Source organism: Pantherophis guttatus, chromosome 5 (assembly GCF_059756535.1).
Source record: "Pantherophis guttatus breed Tessera chromosome 5, ASM5975653v1, whole genome shotgun sequence".
In the NCBI taxonomy this organism is placed as follows: domain Eukaryota; kingdom Metazoa; phylum Chordata; class Lepidosauria; order Squamata; family Colubridae; genus Pantherophis; species Pantherophis guttatus.
In genome coordinates this window covers 48,585,807-48,608,990 of record NC_142067.1, presented here as the reverse complement: position 1 = coordinate 48,608,990, position 23,184 = coordinate 48,585,807, and the positions used below count along the sequence as shown (strand labels likewise).

General features: G+C 40.4%; 1 protein-coding gene across 4 annotated transcripts in view; it reads right to left on the bottom strand.

Moving 5' to 3' along the window:
• The window catches only part of NCAM2 (neural cell adhesion molecule 2), a 196,892-nt gene that overhangs the window by 69,910 nt on the left and 103,798 nt on the right, over positions 1-23,184 (bottom strand). For all 4 annotated transcript variants that reach the window (XM_034426183.3, XM_034426266.3, XM_034426347.3 and 1 more), the window contains exon 9: positions 18,367-18,517. In XM_034426183.3, the coding sequence (XP_034282074.2) occupies positions 18,367-18,517 (151 nt within the window). The remainder of the gene's footprint in view (positions 1-18,366; positions 18,518-23,184) is intronic.

Here is a 23,184-nt window from a genome sequence, read left to right as displayed (position 1 = left end):
TTGTGAACATGATCATTTAGGTGGCTAAACTCAATCTAGAAATAAATAAAGTCGACCATAACCTACTACTTGATAAAATAGAAAAATGTGGGTTAGACAACATCACCACCAGATAGATTTGTGGCTGATCAACCACACTCAACGTAAAGTCCTCAATGGAACTGCATCAACATGGAGGGAAGTATGCAGTGGGGTACCCCAAGGCTCTGTTTTAGGCCCAATTATTTTCAACATCTACATCAATGACTTGGACGAGGGGATAGATGGGGAAGTCATCAAATTTCAACACCAAGCGACAGGAATAGCCAACACTCCAGAAGATAGGCTTAAGATACAGAAGGATCTTGACAGACATGAACATTGGACACTATCTAACAAAATGAAATTCATTGGTGAAAAAAGTAAGGTTCTATTATTTAGGCAAGCAAAACAAAATGCACAGGTACAGTATAGGGGGTACCTCACTCAATAGTAGTAACTGTGAGAGAGATCTTGGAGTCCTAGTGGACAATCACTTAAATATGAGCCAGCAGTGTGCTGCAGCTCCCAAAAAAGTCAGAACTGTTCTAGGCTGCATAAACAGAGGGATAGAATCAAGATCCCTTGAAGTGTTAATACCACTTTAAAATGCCTTGGTAAGGCCACACTTGGAATACTGCATCCAATTTTGGTTGCCATGATGTAAAAAAAAAAAATGTTGAGACTCTAGAAAGAATGCAGAGGAGAGCAACAAAGATGATTAGGGGACTGAAGGCTAAAACATATAAAAAATGGTTGCTGGAACTGGGTATGTCTAGTCTGAGGAAAAGAAGGACTAGGGGTGACATGATAGCAGTATTCTAATATCTAGGGGTTGCCACAAAGAAGAGGGAGTCAAACTATTTTCCAAAGCACCTGAAGGAAGGATAAGAAGCAATGGATGGAAAGTAATCGAGGAGAGAACCAACCTAGAACTACGGAGAAATTTTCTGACAGAATAATTAATCAGTGGAACAATTTGCCTCCAGAAGTTGTGAATGCTCCAAAACTGGAAATTTTTAAGATGTTGGATAACCATTTGTCTGAAGTGGTATAGGATTTCCTGCCTAAGCAGGGGGTTGGACTAGAAGACCTCCAAGGTCCCTCCCAACTCTGTTATTCTAGAACATGCTGAATGTTGCAATATTTTTAGGATCAGACTTAATAATAATAGTAAGAGTTAAAGGTTTAAATATACTTTCTTTTATTTACAATAGGCATTCTATATTCACTGAATATTCACAGATAGAAGCAAGGAAAAGGGTGAAGGTGGCTCCTTATATATACAGTGGGTGGAGCTATATGAGGGAGTGGTGAAATATGAATACATTAAGAATAGAAGGATAAGTTAACCCCTGATATCCCATTCATATACTATTTACACATTATAGAATAAGGCATTTACATCTGACAAATCCCCCTCTAAATGCCGATTCGTTATACAACACCAATTACATTCAGATTCAGGACAATACAAGACATACAATTTAGAAGTTAAATATTTGTGCTGTTTAGAAAGTAAAGGCTTTGTCAATATGTCAGCTAATTGTTCTGAAGTATCACAGTGCACTGCTTTAATAAATCCATCCTGAGATAATTGTCTCACATGTTTAAATTTTATATCTATATGCCTGGACCTTTGTCCAATGGCGTCGGATCTAGATATTTCAATGGCTGCTTTATTGTCTTCATGCATAACAAAAGGCAAAGCAGGTTTTTTCCAAACATCTGAAATTAAATCATTAAACCATACAAGGTTATTTGCAGCTTTGGATAAACAAACATATTCCGCTTCTGTCGTTGAAGTGGCTACTAGTTCTTGTTTACCAGTATACCAGTAAACTGGACAGTCATTCAAGAAAAAAATATAACCAGATGTACTTTTTCTGCATGATGTGTCGCCAGCCCAGTCCGCATCTGCGTAACATGCAAGCTTTGGTTCTTTATTATCACTAGGTTCTAATACTAAGCAAAAATCTAGTGTACATTTCAGATATCTTAAAATCCTTTTAACAGCTTCCCAGTGATACATTGTTGGTTTGCTGACGTGTCTGGATAATAAATTGAGTGGTAAGGCGATATCTGGTCTAGTCCAATTAGATATGTAAAGAAGTGAACCTATGATTGATCTATAAAATGTGTTATCTTTGAATTCAGGAGAAGATTCATCAGTATTTCTAAGAAAATCAGTTTGCATAGGAGTATCACAAGGTTTGGCATTGTTTAAATTGCACTTATTTAAAAGTTCTATAATCTTATCTCTCTGAGTAAGTTTGAATCCCTTTCTAGTCTTATTAATTTGGACACCAAGATATTTGTTCACTTTACCTAGAGATTTCAACGAGAAATGTTCATTTAACTTATTTACAAAAGTTTCTCTTCTCTCTTTGTGTTTTCCTATATACAAAATGTCATCTACATAAATCAACACAAATTCAGTGTAATCATCACCCTTTTTAACAAAGAAACAGTTATCAGCAGTGGTAGCATTGAAATCCATGGTCTTAAGTACTTTTACTAAACAATCATACCATCTTTTACCTGATTGTTTTAATCCGTATAAACTTTTGTTTAACAGCCAAATTTCATTTTTGTTGGTGTACTGACTGTGAGGTGCTCTTACATATATTTCCTTATCTAGTTTCGTGTGTAGATACGCAGTCTGTATGTCATATTGAAATACATCAAGGTTGAGTGCTGATGCTACCACTAGAGCTGTTTTGACACTCTCAGTTCTTACTGTGGGGGAATACGTTTCAGTATAGTCCTCCGGGTATTTCTGTGCATAACCTTGTGCAACTAATCTAGCTTTGTATAGAGTATTGCCTCCTTCTAAGTTCTTAATTTTATATATCCACCTGGTACCAATAATTGTTTTATCTTTAGGTGCAATTGCAGGTGTAAATACATTTAATCCTTGTAAACTTTCCATCTCTTTCTTCATAGCAAGTTCCCATTTTTCTTTTTCTTCATGAGGAAGTTTTAACACTTCCTCATATGTATTAGGTGTTATCGGTTCACCATCCATATGCATTATGTAGTCTCTGTATTTATTTGGTGTTTGATTTCTGTTGTTCCTAATGGCTCTTTCAGGTTTGCTATTGTTATCATGCAAATATCTTGCTTCCTTTTTTGTTAGTGTGTCTGTCTTTATTTTGTGTTGGCTATTTGTCCAAGTTTTGGTTTTGCTTTTATATTTGTTGATATTTTGTTTTTCTATGGTCCCTTCCTCATGAGATTTTGTATCTTTGCATTTATTTGGAAATATTTCATTAAGATGTAATTTAGACCAGTTGGCCTGTTCATGGAACACAGCTGTTCTGGAAACTATAAATTTGTTATTATTATCAATGAATCTGTACCCTTTGGTGCCAGTTTCATATCCCATAAATCTGAGTCTTCTGGATACGTTTTCTCCCTTCCTTCTCAACTGTTTAGGTATGTGTACGTCTGCAGTGACTCCAAATATGTGCATGTGTGCTAATTTTGGTTTCCTATTATACATTACTTCATATGGTGTCTTATTTACAATACTGGACCAGGTTCTATTTTGTGTGTAATTTGAATAATGTAAGGCTTCTGACCAAATTGTTTGCTTAAGCCAGCATCCTCCAATGTGCACCTAATCATGGTTTGTAAAGTGGAATTTTTCCTCTCTACAATCCCGTTCTGGAACGCAGAAAATGGACTGGACGTGTAATGTAGCATTCCTCTATCCTTTAACCATTGGGAGAATTCTTTGGACATGAATTCACATCCCCTATCTGTCATAATTTGTTTTATTCTGATATTGTGTTGTGTTTCTATGCGTTTGTAAAATTCCTTAAATTTTTGAAAGGTTTCATCTTTGTGTTTTAATGTGTAAACAAACCCATAGCGGCTATAATCGTCTACTATTGTCAGGAAGTAACGTTTTCTATAAGTGATTGATGGAGTTAATGGGCCAACTAGGTCCATGTGTACTAAGTCAAAAATTTTGTTGGTTGTTCTAGTAGATTTTCTTGGCCTGGGACTAGTTTTTAGTTTTGTAGATTTACATACTGAGCATTCCAAATAGTTTTCACAATTTTTTATTTTGACACCTTCTGCGTGTTCAATCATTTTTTGCACTACAGGAAAACTGGCATGTCCTAACTTCCTATGTAAGATGTGAGCACACTCATCATGAATTGGCTTACCTATTTTTGGTTTTTTTTCTTTGTGTGCATCTGCATGATCATGAGATATTTTACATTCATCATTGTCACTGTTGCTAATATTTTCATCATCTGCTTCAATACAATCTTCTATATTTGAATCAATGTTATGCAACCATTCTTCCTTTGTTATCAGATAAGGTAGTCCTCCCTTAATCACCACAGTGCCTACATTTATTTTATTTTTCTCTAAAGTCGCTTTTCCCTTTGAGAAAACTATATTAATGTCAGAGTCTCTACTTAGTTTTATGGCACTTAGTATGTTATGAGGTATTTCAGGTATTAATAATACCCCCTCTATTTTTCCTAGACCAGGCAAGGTTACGTTCCCTCTGCCTAATACTTGAACCTTTTCTTGGTTAGCTACCTTTATTACAAATTTATCTTCTGTAAACGAAGACAATATATTTTTGTTATTAGTGGTGTGATTAGTTGCTCCAGAATCAATAAGCCAATTGTTGTTCTCATTTTGTTGTATTTTAGCGTTGTCTTGTTTATTTAGTCCATTCAGTGAACCAAATTTTCTATCCTTTGAATTTTCTCTGCCCCCTCTATTTTCTCTGTAATTTGGTGGGCTTCTATATCTATGTTTATCTATGGAAGACTGTCTATAATTGTATTTGTTCCTATATTCTGACCTATGTCTTTCCTTTGAAATTTTGGGACAATCTCTTCTATTGTGTTCCCTGGATCCACAATTGTGACATTTAAGTGTTTCATTATATTTGTCTTGGAAAGCTACTTTCCTAAAAGGTTTGTGCTCTGTGTGATTGCTAGTACGATTTTTTCTTGAGTTGTCTTCTGCTATCAATTTGTTGGATAGACTTTCTATCGATAAATATCCTAGATTGATAGTGTCTAAATGTGACATAAAACTATCCCATGATGAATCAAGTGAATTGATAATAACACTTTTCATTGTTTGGTCTGAAATCACCTCCCCCCTCAAATGCAGTTCAGCTCTTATTTTGTTTAAAGATATCAAATGCTCACTTATAGAAACCCCTGGTTTCACCCTAGATGAAAAGAAATCCTTAGACATTCTTGTGGTGGTGGCTACACTGTCGCTGTGAAACAAATTAAACATGCATTGAATAATTTCTGAAACAGTTAGGTTTGGTTTGATGCTATGATACATTGCAGGAGACACACTAGATATTATTAAGAAAAATGCCCTATGGTGTAAACAATCTATTTTTAAAGTCCAAAGTCTTTTTGGGGGACTAGTGATAAAAAATAGTAAATTTTCTTTCATAAATATAACCTGGAGCTGTTGATACCATTCTTGCAAATTAATGCCATCAACCCTTAGTTTTGGGAAGTCGCTGGGTAAGTTTCCCACATTATTTTGTCCATTACTTACAACCTGAGGTAGTCCGTGGTCTCGCAAGTGTAGAAAATTGCAAAACGGCATGGGGATGCTCGCAACGAGTCTGCGCGGTTCTCTCGCCAGTTCATGTCTTCCCGGACCATCTGCATAGTTTCGCGCATGCGCGTTGTTCATTTCTTCTTCGGCGTCGTCGTGGAAGGTTCTCTCCATTGCGGCTTGTTCGCTCCGTTCCTCTTCAGACGAGTCGGTCTCTGGTTCGGCCTTGGGAGTTCTGACGACGGCGGCTGCTTTTCTTTTTCTTTTGGGGGCGTTGGCATTTGCTTCGGTCTGTGGTGTAGGACGGAATCGACAAGGCTCTCTGGGTTCGGGCGTCGTCGTTCTCGAAGTCAGGATGGGAGCGGGCAGGTCTTGAGGTGTCGGCTTGCTCGCTCGCTTCTTCGGTGGCTCTTTGGTAATTTTTAGTTTTGGCCCAAATGCAGCAAAAAGCGTTTTCATTGCTGACTTTACTTGGGATCTTGTTGGGTCATCTTCACTTTCTGTTTCTGACTCTTCCGATGAGTTTGAATCCTCTTTTTCATTTTCGTTGTCTGATAACGTTTTTCGCGCCAGAAATTTTGAACTGAGCATTTTGATTGGCTCTGCTTCGCTCATCTCGGAGGTCTGTTGAAACCAAGATGGCTGCCATTCAAAATTTCGCGCCGGAGCACATTTTTTCTTCTTCGTAATGACTTTCTCTGTAGTCGTATTACTCACTATTTTTGTGTCTTTAGATTTCTCATTAGTGATGTTTTTCTCTCTCGCTGCTCCGCTGTTCTTTAGCATTTCTTGGAGGTTCGCGATGAGGCTTTCATCATTCTTCTGGCTTTTTAATAGTTTTAATATCTCTGACCTGAGTTCGTTATTCTCTATTTCGATTTCTTCCTGGTCATCATTTTCATCTCTTATTTCTTCGTCTTCAGTGATGTATTCTTCGGATTCTCTCGAAATTGCGTTTGTGGATTCGTTGATTATTTCTTGTTCTGTTTCTATTTCTTTGCTGTAGGCCCTGGTGTTGGGCCTATCTTTCTTAGACATTTTTAAGTTTTTATTGAGTCAATTAACCATCCTCTGCTACCAGCTTGTTGCAATATTTTTAGGATCAGACTCAATAATAATAGTAAGAGTTAAAGGTTTAAATATACTTTCTTTTATTTACAATAGGCATTCTATATTCACTGAATATTCACAGATAGAAGCAAGGAAAAGGGTGAAGGTGGCTCCTTATATATACAGTGGGTGGAGCTATATGAGGGAGTGGTGAAATATGAATACATTAAGAATAGAAGGATAAGTTAACCCCTGATATCCCATTCATATACTATTTACACATTATAGAATAAGGCATTTACATCTGACACTGAAAATTCTTTCCATTTTGTTTGAATTATCTTCAGATTATTGCACTGTTTCATCTCAGTTCATTACTGATTCCAGTCATCAAGGTGACAAGACTCTTATTTCAGCTTAATAAAATATGAAGGACAATATGAGACTAAAGCTATGTGGCCTAGTGATTAAGGCACTAGGGTAAAAAGAGGGAGATTATGAGTTCAAGTCCCATCTTGGCCATAAAAGCCAGCAGGGTTATTTTGTGGCAGTTATTCTGTCTCAGTCCAACCCACTTCACAAGATTGTTGTTGTGGGAAAATAGGAGGAAAATGTGTTGAATGGGTTCACTGCCTTGAGTTGTTTGTAAATATAATAAAGTTGGGATTCAAATAAATAAATAAGACTTGAAATGCTAGTCTACAGATATCAAATTTTTACTGAGCAGAACCATGCACCTATCTCCAACACTATTTTTTGGATTTGGTATTGTTCAAGGGAACAAAATCATAGAGAACAATCTGCTCATAAATGTAAAATAGTATAAGAAGAAATTATACAACAATATAAGAAGAAGAAAAATTGAAAATGATGTTCTCAAACCCAAAATCTCTATTCAATGATACATATTCAAATTTCCCAATATACTTTTTAAACGCAGAGCTCCAAGATGGGTACAAAATGCTTAGAATGATCTGACCAACATTGACTAAAAAGGAACAACAGTTATTTTTTTAATTGATTTTGATCTTATGTTTCTGTCAATACAGCAATGATTGCATTTGCTGTTTTTAAACTAGATCATGTTTCAGTTATAATCTATAAGACATTTGGATAGTTTTTCACTATACTGTTGCCATAAGGTTTCTCTCATCATAATCACTTAATTTTGAAATTATTTGGGTAGTTTCTCCCACTTATTATACCTTATCAAAACTTGGGATGCTGTCTTCTCCTACTCACCACCGTCTGTTTCATATATAATGTCAGTTAAAATATGTTGAACAGCAATGGATATCTCACAAAACCTTGTTGTGCAACCAAGCACATCTCTCAAGTTTGTTACAGAACCACTGATGTCATACTTGTTGAATATTTATTTATTTATTTATTTATTTATTTATTTATTTATTTATTTAATTTTTATACCGATATAAGAAGAATATCACTCTTCTACTGGCTATACATCTATCTAATGACATACTAATAGAGTCATCATTTGGACATTGTTTTCTGCTTTGTTTCACTCGAGTTGTCACCAAGTGCTTGTTTCATTCCCACTGTTAACTAGTGACTCTATCAAAAAGTATCACATTTGCTTGACATCATTTATTTTTGATAAATTAATTCCTGCTGTTTTCTGCCAAACAACACATACTTTTCTAATGTTCAGAAATTGCTACCCTGTTTAATATTTTGTCTAATATTAAATCAGTTCACCAAACTGTAATTACTTTGACTCAATTTCCCCATTTTTGCAAACAAGATTATTTGCCTCCTAGCATTGGGTTCATCTTTCATTTTTCAAAAAGTTTGTATAATATTTGTAAACTCTTACTTTTTGTATTATTATTGACAAAAAGTGTCTCAATACTCTAAATAGCTCTCTGAGTTTTGTTTTCAGTACTATGTTTCACACTAATTTCCGGTCTCTTGTTTGCCTCCCTTGCAAGATTCAGTTTAAAGCCTGCAGATCAGGTTTGCAAGACACCTTCCAAACCTTTTCTATAGGGCTTATAAAATGTTGTCAGCCTTTTGCCAAGAGTTCAGTAATGTATTTTACTTGGATTATTTTAATAATTGTATGTAGTATGATAAAAGATTTGCATTTACCTAAATATAATATTTATAGTAGAATTGTGCAAATAATTTACATGAAGAATTTCACAAAGTGTGTTAGTATCCTCAAATGTTAAAGCATCCTAGCGTTTGGAAGGCTTCTGTAACTTCATTGAGGATTGCTCTTGAGGTAAAGGGCAAAATAGCTTTCAAAACAGCATGACTTTAATTCACCAAGGAGGAATGCTTCACTTAAACTATAAGATTAGTGAAGCATACTGTTTTAAAAAGTACTACCCTTAATTGGACTTCTTTGTCAACTAGCATTCAGGGTAGATATGAAACCAAGAATATACTGTATTGCTACTGTATTGCTATCCCTGATATATGACCTGTATGTAACTTTTTATGTCTCCCTTTGTTTTTCCTTCTGAATAAATTTTTTGGTGGGCATTAAAATGTTTAGAGTTGAGAGTCTTAATTTAATATAACTTGCTTACTTCATTCTCAGTACTTCCAAAGGTTTAGGATTTTTTTTTTTAATTGCAGCCATATTATGTAATAGCTTCCATTAAGAAAGTAGGCCATCAACCTTTTGAAAGATACATAGCTAGAGGTCCTTGATAATGATTAAGAAACTTCCTAATATCAATTTTCTAACATATTAATACAAAGACACTTTCAAACAGAATAACAAGAATTGAATTAATTTCCCTTTCCCTTTACCCTTTCATTCAAGATGTTGGTACTGCTATAACAACATGAAATTGTCTTGAAACACAAAGCCTCATTTAACTACAAGTAGAAGAGTCAGCTTCTACTGGCTCTTCTGCCTGCTCTAAATATAGAATTATTAAAGTAGACTATATCTATGTATGAAAATGTGTGTCTCTGTGTGTGTGTGTGCGCGTGCGTGACATCCAACCTTTGCCTTACTTGTGTGTTTGTTACATTTTAATTTAAAAGTCTACTTTTGCTTTTGGAATCCTAAGATATACAAAGAGTGCATATTTCACTACAACTATAAAACATAAGAATTACAAGTTGAAGACCTACAGCTACATAACTCATGTTATCCACTTTATTAGACTCCTCAGATCTCAGGTAATATTGTTAGATATTGCCCAATCATCTTAATTTGACATAGCCATTTAGAATCCAAATCTGAACAAATAAAGTAAGTTTATCAGCAAAATATGTAACAAATGCTAGTCATTTACATTTAAATCTCCCTGCCCAACATTGGCTGATAAATACAATTTTTGACTACAGTTATCATTATAGTGCAGCCCCAAAGAGGAGTTCTTATGATCAGTTACATCCATTCTTGATTTTTCAGACTGATATTCTAGGTATTGCAACTTTGTCTCTAAGAATATGCCAGGATCAGTGATTGCAAAAATCTATTTGGGAAAAAGTCATCTACAGTTCCCTTACTCCCACTGACTTCCAAACAACAAAGGGGTCTAGCAATTCAGGAAGCAATTCTGTTGGAGAGCAATGTGATAAACGTAGCAGCAATAATCTTATCGCTGTTGAGAAATATCACACCAAATTATTGTTAAGAGTTATACATTCCTTTACAAAGAAATATACAAAAAAAAAGGGGATATGAAAATTGAAATTCATACAAAATATGGTTATGTATGCCTGAATATACAGTGTTAGAGTAGGGTATGTAACAGTATATGCTCTGAGGGCAACCCTGGGGTCATTAACTGAGGCGAGACCAGGTAAAGTCAAACAGAAACGTTTATTGCTAACAGAACAGGTAGAGAGAAAACAGAGCAGCAAACAACGGGTTTGACAGCTATTTATACTACAGCTGTCAAACCAAGCAACCAATAGAAAGGCAACATTCTCCCGCCGGCAAGTCCGTGCGTCTTAGCCAATCAGGGACGCTCGTCGTAAGTCGAGGACTTAACACCCCTTCCCTCCTGGATGGGACAGGCGTAGTCGGCCAAGTAGGCAGGGCGCCTGCGCGGCCGGGTCGATCTGCGCAGTACGGGTTCAGCAGCGGCAGGAGCTGTAAGCGCCTCTGCGATCGGCGGAACTCCCTGCGACTCATCTGGCACCCTGACGTCAACTTCTTCGGGAGGCGGCTGGCATGGTAAGGCTGGTTCCGGAGGCGGGTTTGAGTCAGGGAATGTGGGTATGTAGTTAGGGACTGGACTTGTTATGTTGTCTCCCAGGTCGGCTGGGTCTTCTGGCCTGGGCGTTAAGCGAGCTCTTAGTTGGTTAATGTGGCAATGCCAAAGCCGGCCATCGGGCAACCGGACTTGATAAGAGTAGGGGCCAGTGACTTGTTCGATAGTCCCGGAAAGCCACCTTGGTTCGCCCCCAAAGTTCTGGGCATAGATGGGGCTGCCCACGACGAAGTTGCGGTAACCGCCAGTGGAGTCTGGGGGCGCATCTGGAGCGTAGGAAGGGTGCAGACGGTCGAGGTCAGTGCGAAGGCGTCGACCCATCAAAAGTTCTGCGGGGCTCCTGTTGGTCGAGGGGCATGGAGTTACATGTTGTGCCAACAGGTAGCGAGTCAGTTTCTCTTGCCAATCCCCATGGCCGTAACGTGATAGGGTTTCTTTGGCTGACCTCACGGCCCTCTCTGCCAGCCCGTTACTGGCAGGGCAAAATGGTGCCACCCTGGCATGGCGAATCCCGTGGCTTGCTAAGTACACTTGGAAGGTTGCGGAGGATAGCTGGGGGCCATTGTCCGAGACAATGACGTCTGGCAGCCCATGGGTGGCAAATAGCCCTTGTAGGGCTCTTATGAGTGCAGCAGATGTGGTGGATGCCATGGTGACTATCTCTACCCACTTAGAATAGGCATCTACCACCACTAGGAAAGTCTGCCCATGGTAGGGCCCGGCAAAGTCCACATGGATTCTTGACCATGGTGACTTGGGCATTTCCCATTCCCTAACTGGGGCAGTGGGGGCCATTGGTCTAGAGAGTTGGCAGGGTTGGCACCCTGCAACCCACTGGGCGGCTGAGTGGTCAAAGTTCGGCCACCAGACATAGCTGCATCCCAGGGACTTCATTCTCCCTATGCCCGGTTGTCCTTCGTGCAGGGCTTCTAGGACTGGCTGTTGTAGTTTGGCGGGCACTACAACCCGATCGCCCCATAGCAGGCACCCCCGCAGCACAGATAGTTCGTGCTGCCTCAAATAGTAGGGTTTGAACTCAGGTCCCACATTACCTGGTGGCCATCCCCTGCGCACCCAGTCTAAAACTCTGCGGACAATGGGGTCCTTGGCAGAGCGGGCAGCAATGTCGGCAGCAGTGATTGGCAGATGTAAAGAGTCAATGAGAAGGACAGGAGAAATAGGAGAGGGGTCGTAGACAGAGATGGGGAGGGGGCAGCGGCTGAGAGCATCAGCGTGGGCAAGGTGTTTGCCAGGACGGTAAATGAGGGTGTAAGAATAGGCAGCTAGAAATTCGACCCAGCGAGACATGCGGGGGGAGATAACCTGGGGTGTTGCAATGTTGCCAGCTAGTATGCCTAGGAGGGGCTTGTGATCCGTCACAAGAGTGAACGGACGGCCATATAAATATTCGTGGAAGCGCTTGACGGCCGCCACGGCGGCCAGGGCTTCCTTGTCAATTTGTCCATAATTACGCTCTGTGGAGGAGAGCGTGCGGGAGTAAAAGGCAACTGGGGCTTCTGTGCCATCAGGAAGGACGTGGCTGAGGACAGCCCCAATGCCAAAGTGGGAAGCGTCTGCCACTAAGATCAAGGGGAGGCTGTCCGTGTACTGAACGAAGACTGCCTCAGATGTCAAAAGAGATTTGACTGCTGAGAAGGAGGAGGCTTCTCGGGTGCCCCAACGCCAGGGGGTCTTTTTGTCTAAGAGATGGTGAAGGGGCTCAGCAACAGTGGCCTTGTGAGGAAGGAAAGAGCTGTAGAGGTTTAAGAGGCCAAGGAAGGCTTGTAGGTCAGTTTTGTTTGTGGGTGTGGGGGCCCTTTTGATGGCAGCTATCTTAGATGGTGTGGGGTGAATGCCGGAGGCATCAATTAGATAGCCTAAAAATTCTACCTGGGATACCCCAATCCTGCATTTTTCTTTCTTAAGCCTGAGGCCAGCCGTTTGGAACGGCGCAGGACGGTCCTTAGCTTCCCCTTAAGGTCTGCTGTGCTAGAAGCTGCGATGATGACGTCATCGAAGTATGGAACTACTCCAGGCAGCCCCTGCAGGAGTCGCTCCATAAGGCCCTGGAAGATGCCCGGGGCAACGCTTATGCCAAACTGGAGACGATGGCACAGGAATGCTCCCCTGTGTGTGACAATGGTTTGCGCTGCAGCAGTGGCCGAATCAACGGGGAGCTGTTGGTAAGCCTGTGCCATGTCCAGTTTGGCAAAAATGGAGCCCTTGCCCAGGGAGTGCAATAAATGTTGCACCACGGGCACTGGATATGGATTGGCCTGGAGTGCCTTATTGACGGAATTTTTGTAATCCGCGCAGATGCGGATTGACCCGTCAGGTTTGATGGGTATGACAATAGGGGTTTCCCAGGGGGCGTGGTCCGTGGGCTCTAGGACACCCTGGGCTATGAGTTTATCTAATTCTTTATCGACTAATGGCTTGAGAGCAAAAGGCACTCGTCGAGGCTTAAGCCTAATAGGGGCAATTCTAGGGTCTAAATTGAGGGTGATGGGTGAACCCTTATATTTACCTAACTCTTCATTAAAGACGTCTGCGAATTCTGCCAGGATGTCTTCAAAATCATGTGGGGTGGTGGAATGGATGCCTGTGATGCCCAGCCCCAGAGCGCCAAACCAGTCAAGTCCAAGCAGGCTGGGCAGAGGATCTCTCACGATGAGCAGGGGTAGCTTGCCCGTGAAGGTTCTGTGTTCTACAAGGAGATTGGCGCCACCTAAGATGGGAATGTCATTGCCTTGGTATTCTCTGAGGCGAACTTGGCTTGGCAGGAGGGCGTTTTTTTGCATTTTTGGGGTCAGCCGCTTCAGGGTGTCCCAGGAAATCAGAGATTTGGATGACCCTGTGTCTAGCTCCATCCGGCAAGGGGTTCCTTCAATGGTTACCGTGAGGTAAATTTTTTTGTTGGGACTGATTTTTTCTTGGCAGGCCGACCTCGCAGGGACGTTGTTGGCCCTGGAAATGGCAAAACAGTCACCGCCCGGCTTTGGCCCTTTCTGGAATGGTCTGCTGGGGGGCTTGGATGATGTGCCAGGTATATTGGCCCGGCAGACCCGTGCCAAGTGTCCTTTTTTACCACATCTGCGGCAGATGGTGGTCTTAAAGCGACAAGCCACTCTAGGGTGTAATTCTCCGCACCCTTGACAGGGAGGCCCCACGAAGGTTTTGTTTGCGGGGTTTCCCTGTCCTTTGACAGTTTTAAGGCGGCTAACTTCGTCGTCCTCTTCTTCGGCTACCTCAGGGTCTAGTTCTTCTGAGTGCACGGTGCTGGGCTTGTTAACGGGGCGCTGGGTTGCGCCTTGCGGATCTCTAGAGTGGACTTACTTGATAGCTCGCAAGCCTGCGCCTCTTCAATGGCAGTTGCGAGGGTGATATCTTTTCTCTAGAGTAAGTGTCGTTGCACCCTCGGGTCCCTCACACCGCACACGAACTGCTCCAGGAGGGAGTCTTCTAGATCGGCAAATTCACAGTTAAAAGCAGCAGTTCTGAGGGAGGCGATATAATGGTTAATGGACTCTCCCTCAGCTTGTAATATTTGCCTGAAAGCGTACCGGCGGGCGATGCGCAAAGGGGTGGGCTCATAGTGGTGCTTGAGCTTTTCCCTCAGTACCTCCCATGGCACCGACTGTACTGGAACCGGAGCTAGCAGGGCCATGGCGACTGAAAACATTTCGGGACCACAGGCATTTAAGAAGTGCGCTCTTTTCCGGCTGCTGGTCAGCCCCGTGTAGTCGTTTGCCTCCAGAAAACATTCAAACCGTGCCTCATACGACTTCCAGGTTTCTGTAGCCTGATTGAAGGGGGCGAATGTTGGAGGTGCCATTCTTTAGACAGATGGGCTCTGTTTCTGAGAGGAATTTCCTCTACACGACGTCTCGTCGTGAAGTGACTCAGCTGAGCGCCTTGGCTTAGCGCTAGTGACTTCAGCTGTTGACCACCTGTCTCTGTCCTCAGTATCCCATCCTCGTCGCCAGTGCTCTGAGGGCAACCCTGGGGTCATTAACTGAGGCAAGACCAGGTAAAGTCAAACAGAAACGTTTATTGCTAACAGAACAGGTAGAGAGAAAACAGAGCAGCAAACAACGGGTTTGACAGCTATTTATACTACAGCTGTCAAACCAAGCAACCAATAGAAAGGCAACATTCTCCCGCCGGCAAGTCCGTGCGTCTTAGCCAATCAGGGACGCTCGTCGTAAGTCGAAGACTTAACAGTATATACATGTGTATGAATTTAATAGTTTTAGGGGGGAAAGAAAGTTTTTAATATATACAGTATGTTTAAAATATATATTTTAAGAAATCCTCTCTAATGCTGTACCATCATTTTGGTATGTACTTTTATTTGCTAATTAATAAGGACATTGATTTTAATTCAAGGATACCCACCCAATGCCCCAACAGCCATAAGCTGCTTTCTTCCATCCATAGCCTGGTACATACAATGGCACTGAATTTTAGCAGCAAAAAGGATACATTTTTGTGGCACAACTTTTTTTCAAAAAATAAAGAACATCCATTTTTACTTCAACATTGTTTGATTGAGGAGGGCATGGCTAGCGTCGTGGCAAAATAACATTTTCTTTGACGGCTCCCGAGGGATCGTCGATATCGCAGCCGTCTCTTGACCAAAGCCATCCTATACGGACGGTGAACGAGAGAGGCACAGACTGGTGAGCACAGCGAAGTTGCAAATTCCCTGGCTGGTTGGAAGAAGCCTCTCAACTGGACAGCTGAGAAAGCACACTGAGTGCTGTTATGAAGCTGGGGCAGCCACAACAGAAGTGGGAAAGTAAAAGGAAGTGTGGATCGTCTGAGTGAGATGCCTGCTTTTCTTTAAAATATATGTTTCTTTTCATAACTTCCTGGAAATAGCTAAAAGAAGATAAAATAGCACAAAGAGAGGAGGGGAGAGTGGGCATATGTCGGCTTCTCTACCTCCGGTAATACAGCAACAATGTTTGCTTGTTTGTTTTAAGCACAAAATCTTATTGAAACAAAATTTATCATGGCATTTTTGTTTTAGGATTAGAAAGGCCTCCCATTTGCTTCTACAGCTTTTGGTGACTGGTCACAGAACTGTTTAAATGTAAGTCCATAAATACAGATAGTCGACTTACAACAGTTTGTTTATTGACTGTTCAAAGTTACAAAGGCATTGAAACATGAGACTTATGACCATTTCTCACACTTATGACTATTGTGGCATCCCTGTGGTCACGTGATCAAAATTCAGATGCTTGACATATGACTCATATTTATGACCATTGCAATGTCTTGGAGTTATGTGATCACCTTTTGTGATCTTCTGACAAACAAAGTTAATATGAAAGTCAGATTCACTTAACAACTGTGTTACTAATGTAACAACTGCAGTGATCCACTTAACAACTATTACAAGAACTGTGGCACGGAAACAGCATTGGTCGCGTTGGTGGATGATCTCTGGAGGCCCCAGGGTAGGGGTTATTCCTCTATCCTGGTCCTGTTAGATCTCTCAGCGACTTTTGATACCATTGACATGGTATCATGTTGCGCCGTCTGGAAGGACTGGGAGTGGGGGGCACCGTTTTGCGGTGGTTCTCCTCCTACCTCTCCGACTGGTCGCAATCTGTGTTTACAGGGGGGCAGCGGTCGACCCCAAGGCGCCTTGTTTGTGGGGTGCCACAAGGGTCGGTCCTCTTGCCCCTCCTGTTCAACATTTATGTGAAGCCGCTGGGTGAGATCATCCGTGGTTTTGGGGTGGAGTTCCATCAGTACGCTGATGATACTCAGCTGTACATCTCCACCCCAGACCATCCCAATGATGCCTTGGAAGTGATGTCCCAGTGCATGGAGGCCGTGCGGGTCTGGATGGGGAGAAACAGGCTTCGACTCAACCCTTCCAAGACTGAGTGGCTGTAGCTGCCGGCGTCCCGGTATAGCCAGCTGGCACCATCACTGGTTATTGGGGCGAATCACTGGCCCTCTGATCTGTCCCTGTCCACACACACACACAAACACAGCCAGCCGAGGGTTAAGGAAACACTTTGGAACACACCCAGTTTCTTTATCTCCAACTTGGCAGCGATAGACACACCGTCTGCCAAGTGCCTTTATTTTCACAGAAAAACAGAAAGATAAATACTCAGCTTCCAAATGTCCAACAACAACAAATATTTCTCTCAGCAGTTCTGAACGAGGCTTTAGTGACTATCCAAGGTTAGTTTTGTTCGTCACAAGGATCACTGACCACCACCCTCTATTATATAGTCTCTGGGGTGTGGTCCAGTGACTCAGTTCTAATCCCTAGCATGCCTCCTGAGCTGCTGCAATCGTTTATCATGCCTTCGGAGGCGTGCGTCCAGGAATGATGTTTCTCCGTCACTCTGATCCGAGCCACCTGTCTCCCTGCTAATCTCCTCTCCCTCGCGCGGCACCTGAGACAATGCCAGAGGGGAGGGGCCTGGAGAGGGAGGCCTGGCTGACTCCTCTTCCTCATGCTCGGAGCTTTCTTCCTCCGATGGGACAGGCTCAGAGGGCGGGCCCACAACACCCCCACGGAAAGGGCCCGCAACTTGGGCATCCTCCGGGACGCACGGCTGTCTTTAGAAGAACATATGATGGCCGTGGCCAGGGGGGGACTTCTATCAGGTTCGCCTGATACGCCAGTTGCGCCCCTTTCTAGATCGGAACGCCTTACACATGGTCACTCAAGCACTCGTCACTTCTCGTCTGGACTATTGTAACGCTCTCTACATGGGGCTCCCCTTGGGGTGCACCCAGAGGCTCCAACTGGTGCAGAATGAGGCCGCACGGGGGATTATGGGAGCAACGGGGCGCTCCCATGTGACTCCTCTCCTGCGCGAGCTGCATTGGCTTCCGGTGGACTTCCGGGTGCGCTTCAAGGTGTTGGTGATCACTTTTAAAGCATTCCATGGCTTAGGGCCAGGGTACTTATGGGACCACCTTCTGCCACCAATTGCCTCCCACCGGCCAGTTCACTCCCACAGAGAGGGCCTCCTCAGGGTGCCGTCAGCCAGACTATGTTGGCTGGTGACCCCCAGGGGGAGAGCCTTCTTTGTGATGGCGCTACCCTCTGGAACAATCTACGCCCAGAGATACGAGTGATCCCAGACCTCCGGACTTTTCGTCGGGCCCTTAAAACCTATTTCTTTCAGTTATCCAGGCTGGCCTGATTTTATATTGGTTTTTAAAATTAATACTGATTTTAATTGAAATGTTTTAAATTATGGGATAAACTTTATTTAATTATTTTAAAACTATTTTAACTTTTGTGTACAAATGTTTTATTTTTGGCTGTTCACCGCCCTGAGTCCGAAAGGAGAAGGGTGGTATAGAAATTTAAATAATAAATAAATAAGGAAGATGGTAAAATGGAGCAAAATTCACTTAATAAATATCTCACCGAACAACAGAAATGTTGGGCTCAATTGTGGTTGTATGTCAAGGACTACCTGTACAACACAAACTGTAAAGTACTTTGTTATTACATTTAGAGGAAACAAAAAACCTAACTTACATTCAATATCAAGATACATGCTCTTTTGATGCCCTCCAATTCTACTTGCAGCTTCACAGTCATATCTCCCGGAATCTGTCAATGTCACATCTTTAATGTGTAGTGATGATCTTCCATATTGTCCTTTGACTTCTATTCGACCATCTGGACTCTATTTGTATAAAAAATAAATTGTTAAGATTATTGTAGAATTGTTACACGATACCTATTTTATAAATTCTTTGAAATATACACATAATGCATAAAGTAAGTATTAGTAAAAGGAAATCCTGTAGACACAAGGAAAAAAAAAGATTTGCCTATTGGACTTAAATTATTCCCTAAAGAATTCAATCTTTTATCAACCTGACTATATGTAAAATATGCCCTATGTTACATATTATGCTTATGACAATTTTGGTAGAATTGATTGTTACATTTCTATATTTATATTTATGCCATGTATCACAAATTCATATGCCATCTACCAATATGCTTTACATGAAGCAATGATAACATTTAATTATTTAAATATATTTTATTATACAAATTAAAAATAATATATTATTAAAGAACACTTTTCTGATTATATATCATAGAATACTTGGTATTATTTTTTAAAAGTCTGGTAAATTACAAGTCATTCACTGTACTAATGTAATTAGTATACCTAGATACAGAGTCAATTTTGGACATTTTTAACATAAATTATTCTGTACATTTGAATATAACCACTATATATATGGTTATAAATCCACTACCACAAGAACTATTGTCTCTATTATCATTCCTTCTCCTCCTAATATCATTCCTTGGCATTAAGGATAAAGCTTTAACAAATTACAATTACAGAATTGATTGGCCCAACAGCAATTAACCTAGTTATTAATATAGTATACCATTAAAATGATTTTTTTAAAAAAAAAAACATGTATGTTTATCTACATCATCAGCTTTATAGACTGAAAGCATTTACCATGCAAGTAATTTGGTCAAGTCAATTCCATTACAGGTAGTCCTCACTTAACAATTTCAGGGACAGGCAACTCCATCACTAAGCAGAATGGCCATTAAGTGAGAATTCATATGATCATGACAGATTTATAGCCTCAGTTCTACTGTGGACAATAAGTGAAACATCATGTGATCCCAGCTTGGTACAATCAAGATCCAAAACCAGGGGTGAAATGCTCCCGGTTCGGACCAGATCGCCCGATCTGGTACCGATGGCGGCGGGTGGTTCGGAGAACTGGTAGCAAAAATCCCTGCGCCCCCCCATGCCCAGCTGTGCCGCACAATCATCAGAGGCTTTTTTTTTTACTTTTAAAAGCATTTTTTCTACAACTTCTTCCACCAAAAAATGTTTTAAAAGTAAAAAAAAAGCCTCTGATGATTGTGTGGCTCAGCTGGGATCTCAGAGGTTTTTCAAAGCATTTTTTTATGCAACCTCTTCCAGGGAAGAGGTGGTTTAAAAAATGCTTTGAAAAGTCTCTGACGATCAGCTGTGTTGCCTGACGGTCTGTGTTGCCTGTGATGATCAGGCAACACACACTCTTCCCCGGAAGAGGTTGCAGAAAAAAAATGCTTTAAAAGTCTCTCTGATGATCCCAGCTGAGTTGCTTGATCATCAGAGAGACTTTTCAAAGCATTTTTTAAAACGATCAGGCAACTCAGCTGGGATCATCAGAGACTTTTAAAGCATTTTTTTTCTGCAACCTCTTCAGAGGAAGAGGTGGTTTAAAAAATGCTTTGAAAAGGCTCTGACGATCCCAGCTGTGTTCCTGATCGGCAGAGGCTTTTCAAAGCATTATTTTGCATTTTCAGAAAAAATGTTTTGAAAAGTTAAAATAAAAATAAAGTTGGCCACGCCCACCCAGTTACATTACCCCCCCCAACCAAGCCACGCCCACAGAACTGGTAGTAACAAATTTTACATTTCACCTCTGTCCAAAACCCACTATTTATTTAGGTATGAAATGAAACAAAATCCAGACAGAGTAAACACTGTAAGGTTGTTATTAATTGCCCTTTCTCTCCCCTCATTTTAGAAACTACAGTGGAAAATTCCATTGATCTATCCACTTCCCTATCAGCCTAGCACCGTGATGGCAAACCTATGGCATGGGTGCTGCAAGTGGCATGCGGAGCCATATCTGTGGGCACACGAGCGTTGCCCTACACAGCTCCAGCGCGCATATGTGCGCCGGCCAGCTAATTTTCAGGCCTTCCGGGCCCACCTGAAGTTGGGAAATGGGACGTTTTCACCCTCCCCAGGCTCCAAGTAAGACTCTGGAGCCTGGGGAGGGCAAAAAATGAGCCTACTGGGCCCACCGGGCCATCACGTGCCAAAAGCGGGGCTGGTGGGGGGGTGGGGGGCGCATTGAATTATGGGTATGGACATACGTGTGCGCGACCTCGCCACATGATCCCCACTTTTGGCACGTGATAGCAAAAAGGTTAGCCATCACTGTCCTAGCATCTTCTCTTACTTCCCTGTCTTTCATTAGTGGCCAATGTTTTTTGTTTTGTTTTTGTTTTTTTGCTAACCTTTAAACCATTTCTTTCCAGAACAAAATGTCCCATTCTATTCTATGTACAAATTAAGCTTCCTGAAAGATTCAGGCACAGAGTAATTTGAAACCTGCTAGTCAATACACAAAACAATTTACACACATAAAATTCTGAACATCCCTAGGTAGAAAAAAACAAATATATAAAACTTTGATAGATTGACTACATAATAATAGTTAATGCAATTTTATAAGCACTGTAATTACAGTGTAGAATCAGTTCTACAGTTGATTATTTGCCATCAGGTCAGTGTCAACTCTGTGTAACTTACAATACCTTCCAGAAAACCATTTTACATATTTATAGCTCGAAGTTTCATTAAACGTACTCTATTATCATCTATGACATATAAATACATTGTATGCAATTATTATTCTGATTTCTCTACATATTTTCTTAAAAATACAATAGATGTAATATTAATTGTCAAGTAAGTTTAGATTCCAGTCTTTAAACATGGATATCAGTGGCATTCTTCTACTGCAATGTATCAACTTTGTAAGAAAAAAATAAATTTCTATGTAAGTATATTCAAATTAAAAATATTGGCAACCAAAGATCCCATTGCCCAATCCCTTATATTAATGGGCATCTTTGCAAAAGAGCCTTGCTATTTGGTTCCTTCCAAAAAAAGTTGTAATTATGGAATCTATTCATTTTATTAAAACATCTCATTCTGGAAGTATCTCCTTTTATCATTCCACAATTATTTCTGCTGTGATCTCTATACTGGCAATAATATCTATAAAATTTTTCAAAATTGTTGTTCTGTTTTTATACTTCCTATATTTCCTTTAAAAATTATGCATTATAAGAAAACATTATCTGCAAAAGGTTATTAGTGCCTTCACATTTGTATTAGTGAGCCATCAGAGCATAGAAATATATGGATTGCCCACCACTAATCAACAGCAAAAACATACAGATTTTTTTTTTTTATCTCTAGTGGTTTTCTGGATTTTACCACTTAGATTTATTATAGGTGGCAGAGAGAGATTGATAAATAACAAATAATATGTACATTCCCAAGAACAGAAAAGATAGACTCTAACTTCTTTCAGTGTTTTAGTCAAAATTTCTGACCCCAATCAGAAAAGTTACTTCCTTCCAGTACTGTAATTTTAGTTTTTTCATTTCAGTAATAACTTCAACTGAAAATATATTTTTACATTTTTCCACTTCTACTCTATTGAAATATGCATAATTTTGTAAGTCAAAGTGATGAATATCCTTCCATCATCATATATAGTTGTTCAGTAGGTAGATTTTGACTGCAACATAAGAATAGCTCAAGAAGTAATTCTTTTTTCCTTCTGCTTCGATATAATATTCCCTCCAGATTTCAGTGGATATTAATTGGATTCTTCTGGTAACTGTATTATAAAGTCCACCAATAAGAATCTGCAGGAAACTATATTATCCCTGTCCAAGAACAACATTTTTTCAACAGAAACAACATTTATGTATTTGATTTACTCATGAGAAACATCAAGTAAAATATGCTAGTATTCAATTTTTATTTTTTAAAAAACTTTACTCATTTGTCATAACATTTTCAAATACACTTGTTTTGGCTTAGATCTAGAGAATGCCATGTGTCACCAGCCATAATGACAGGAAATAAATTTCTATTATGTACAATACTGCCATTTCTCAAATGTAAGTTGCAAATCATAAGATTGGTAGCTTTGTGGTACTTACAACACTTATTCATTAACAAAAGTAAAATAATTTAATATTTCAAAAGTTGCTATTAAATATAGATGGTAGGAGAGCCAAAGCAATATGACGCCCTAGATAAAAATATACATTTTTATCATTGGTACTATTTAGTTCAACCGCTATTTCTACAAGAACTATCAGAACTATCTCTGGAAGTCAAGTAAATGTTACACATCCAGGAGAATTTGTATCACTGGATTTCAAAATAAAATTGAATCCTTAACAAAGTATATTGTCATTGTCTTTGTCAAGGAATACACTACTTGATGAATTAGTACCCATGGGACAGATGAATAAATAAGTACTGTTACTTATAAGTTACTTAGGCTACAATATCATACAGGATTTTCACCTTAAACAATGAGCTAGTTCTTCAGTAGCAGAAAAGCAATGGAAACAGAAAATGCTATCTGAACTGAAGGCATTATTAAAATTCCAGCGGTTGTAACAATTGGTCAAGATTTCCTAGGATGAAAAGCTACCTTTGATGAGTAAGGGCTGTCATTCACAACAGCCACAAATGTGGAGAAGCTGATGGAAGCTTCC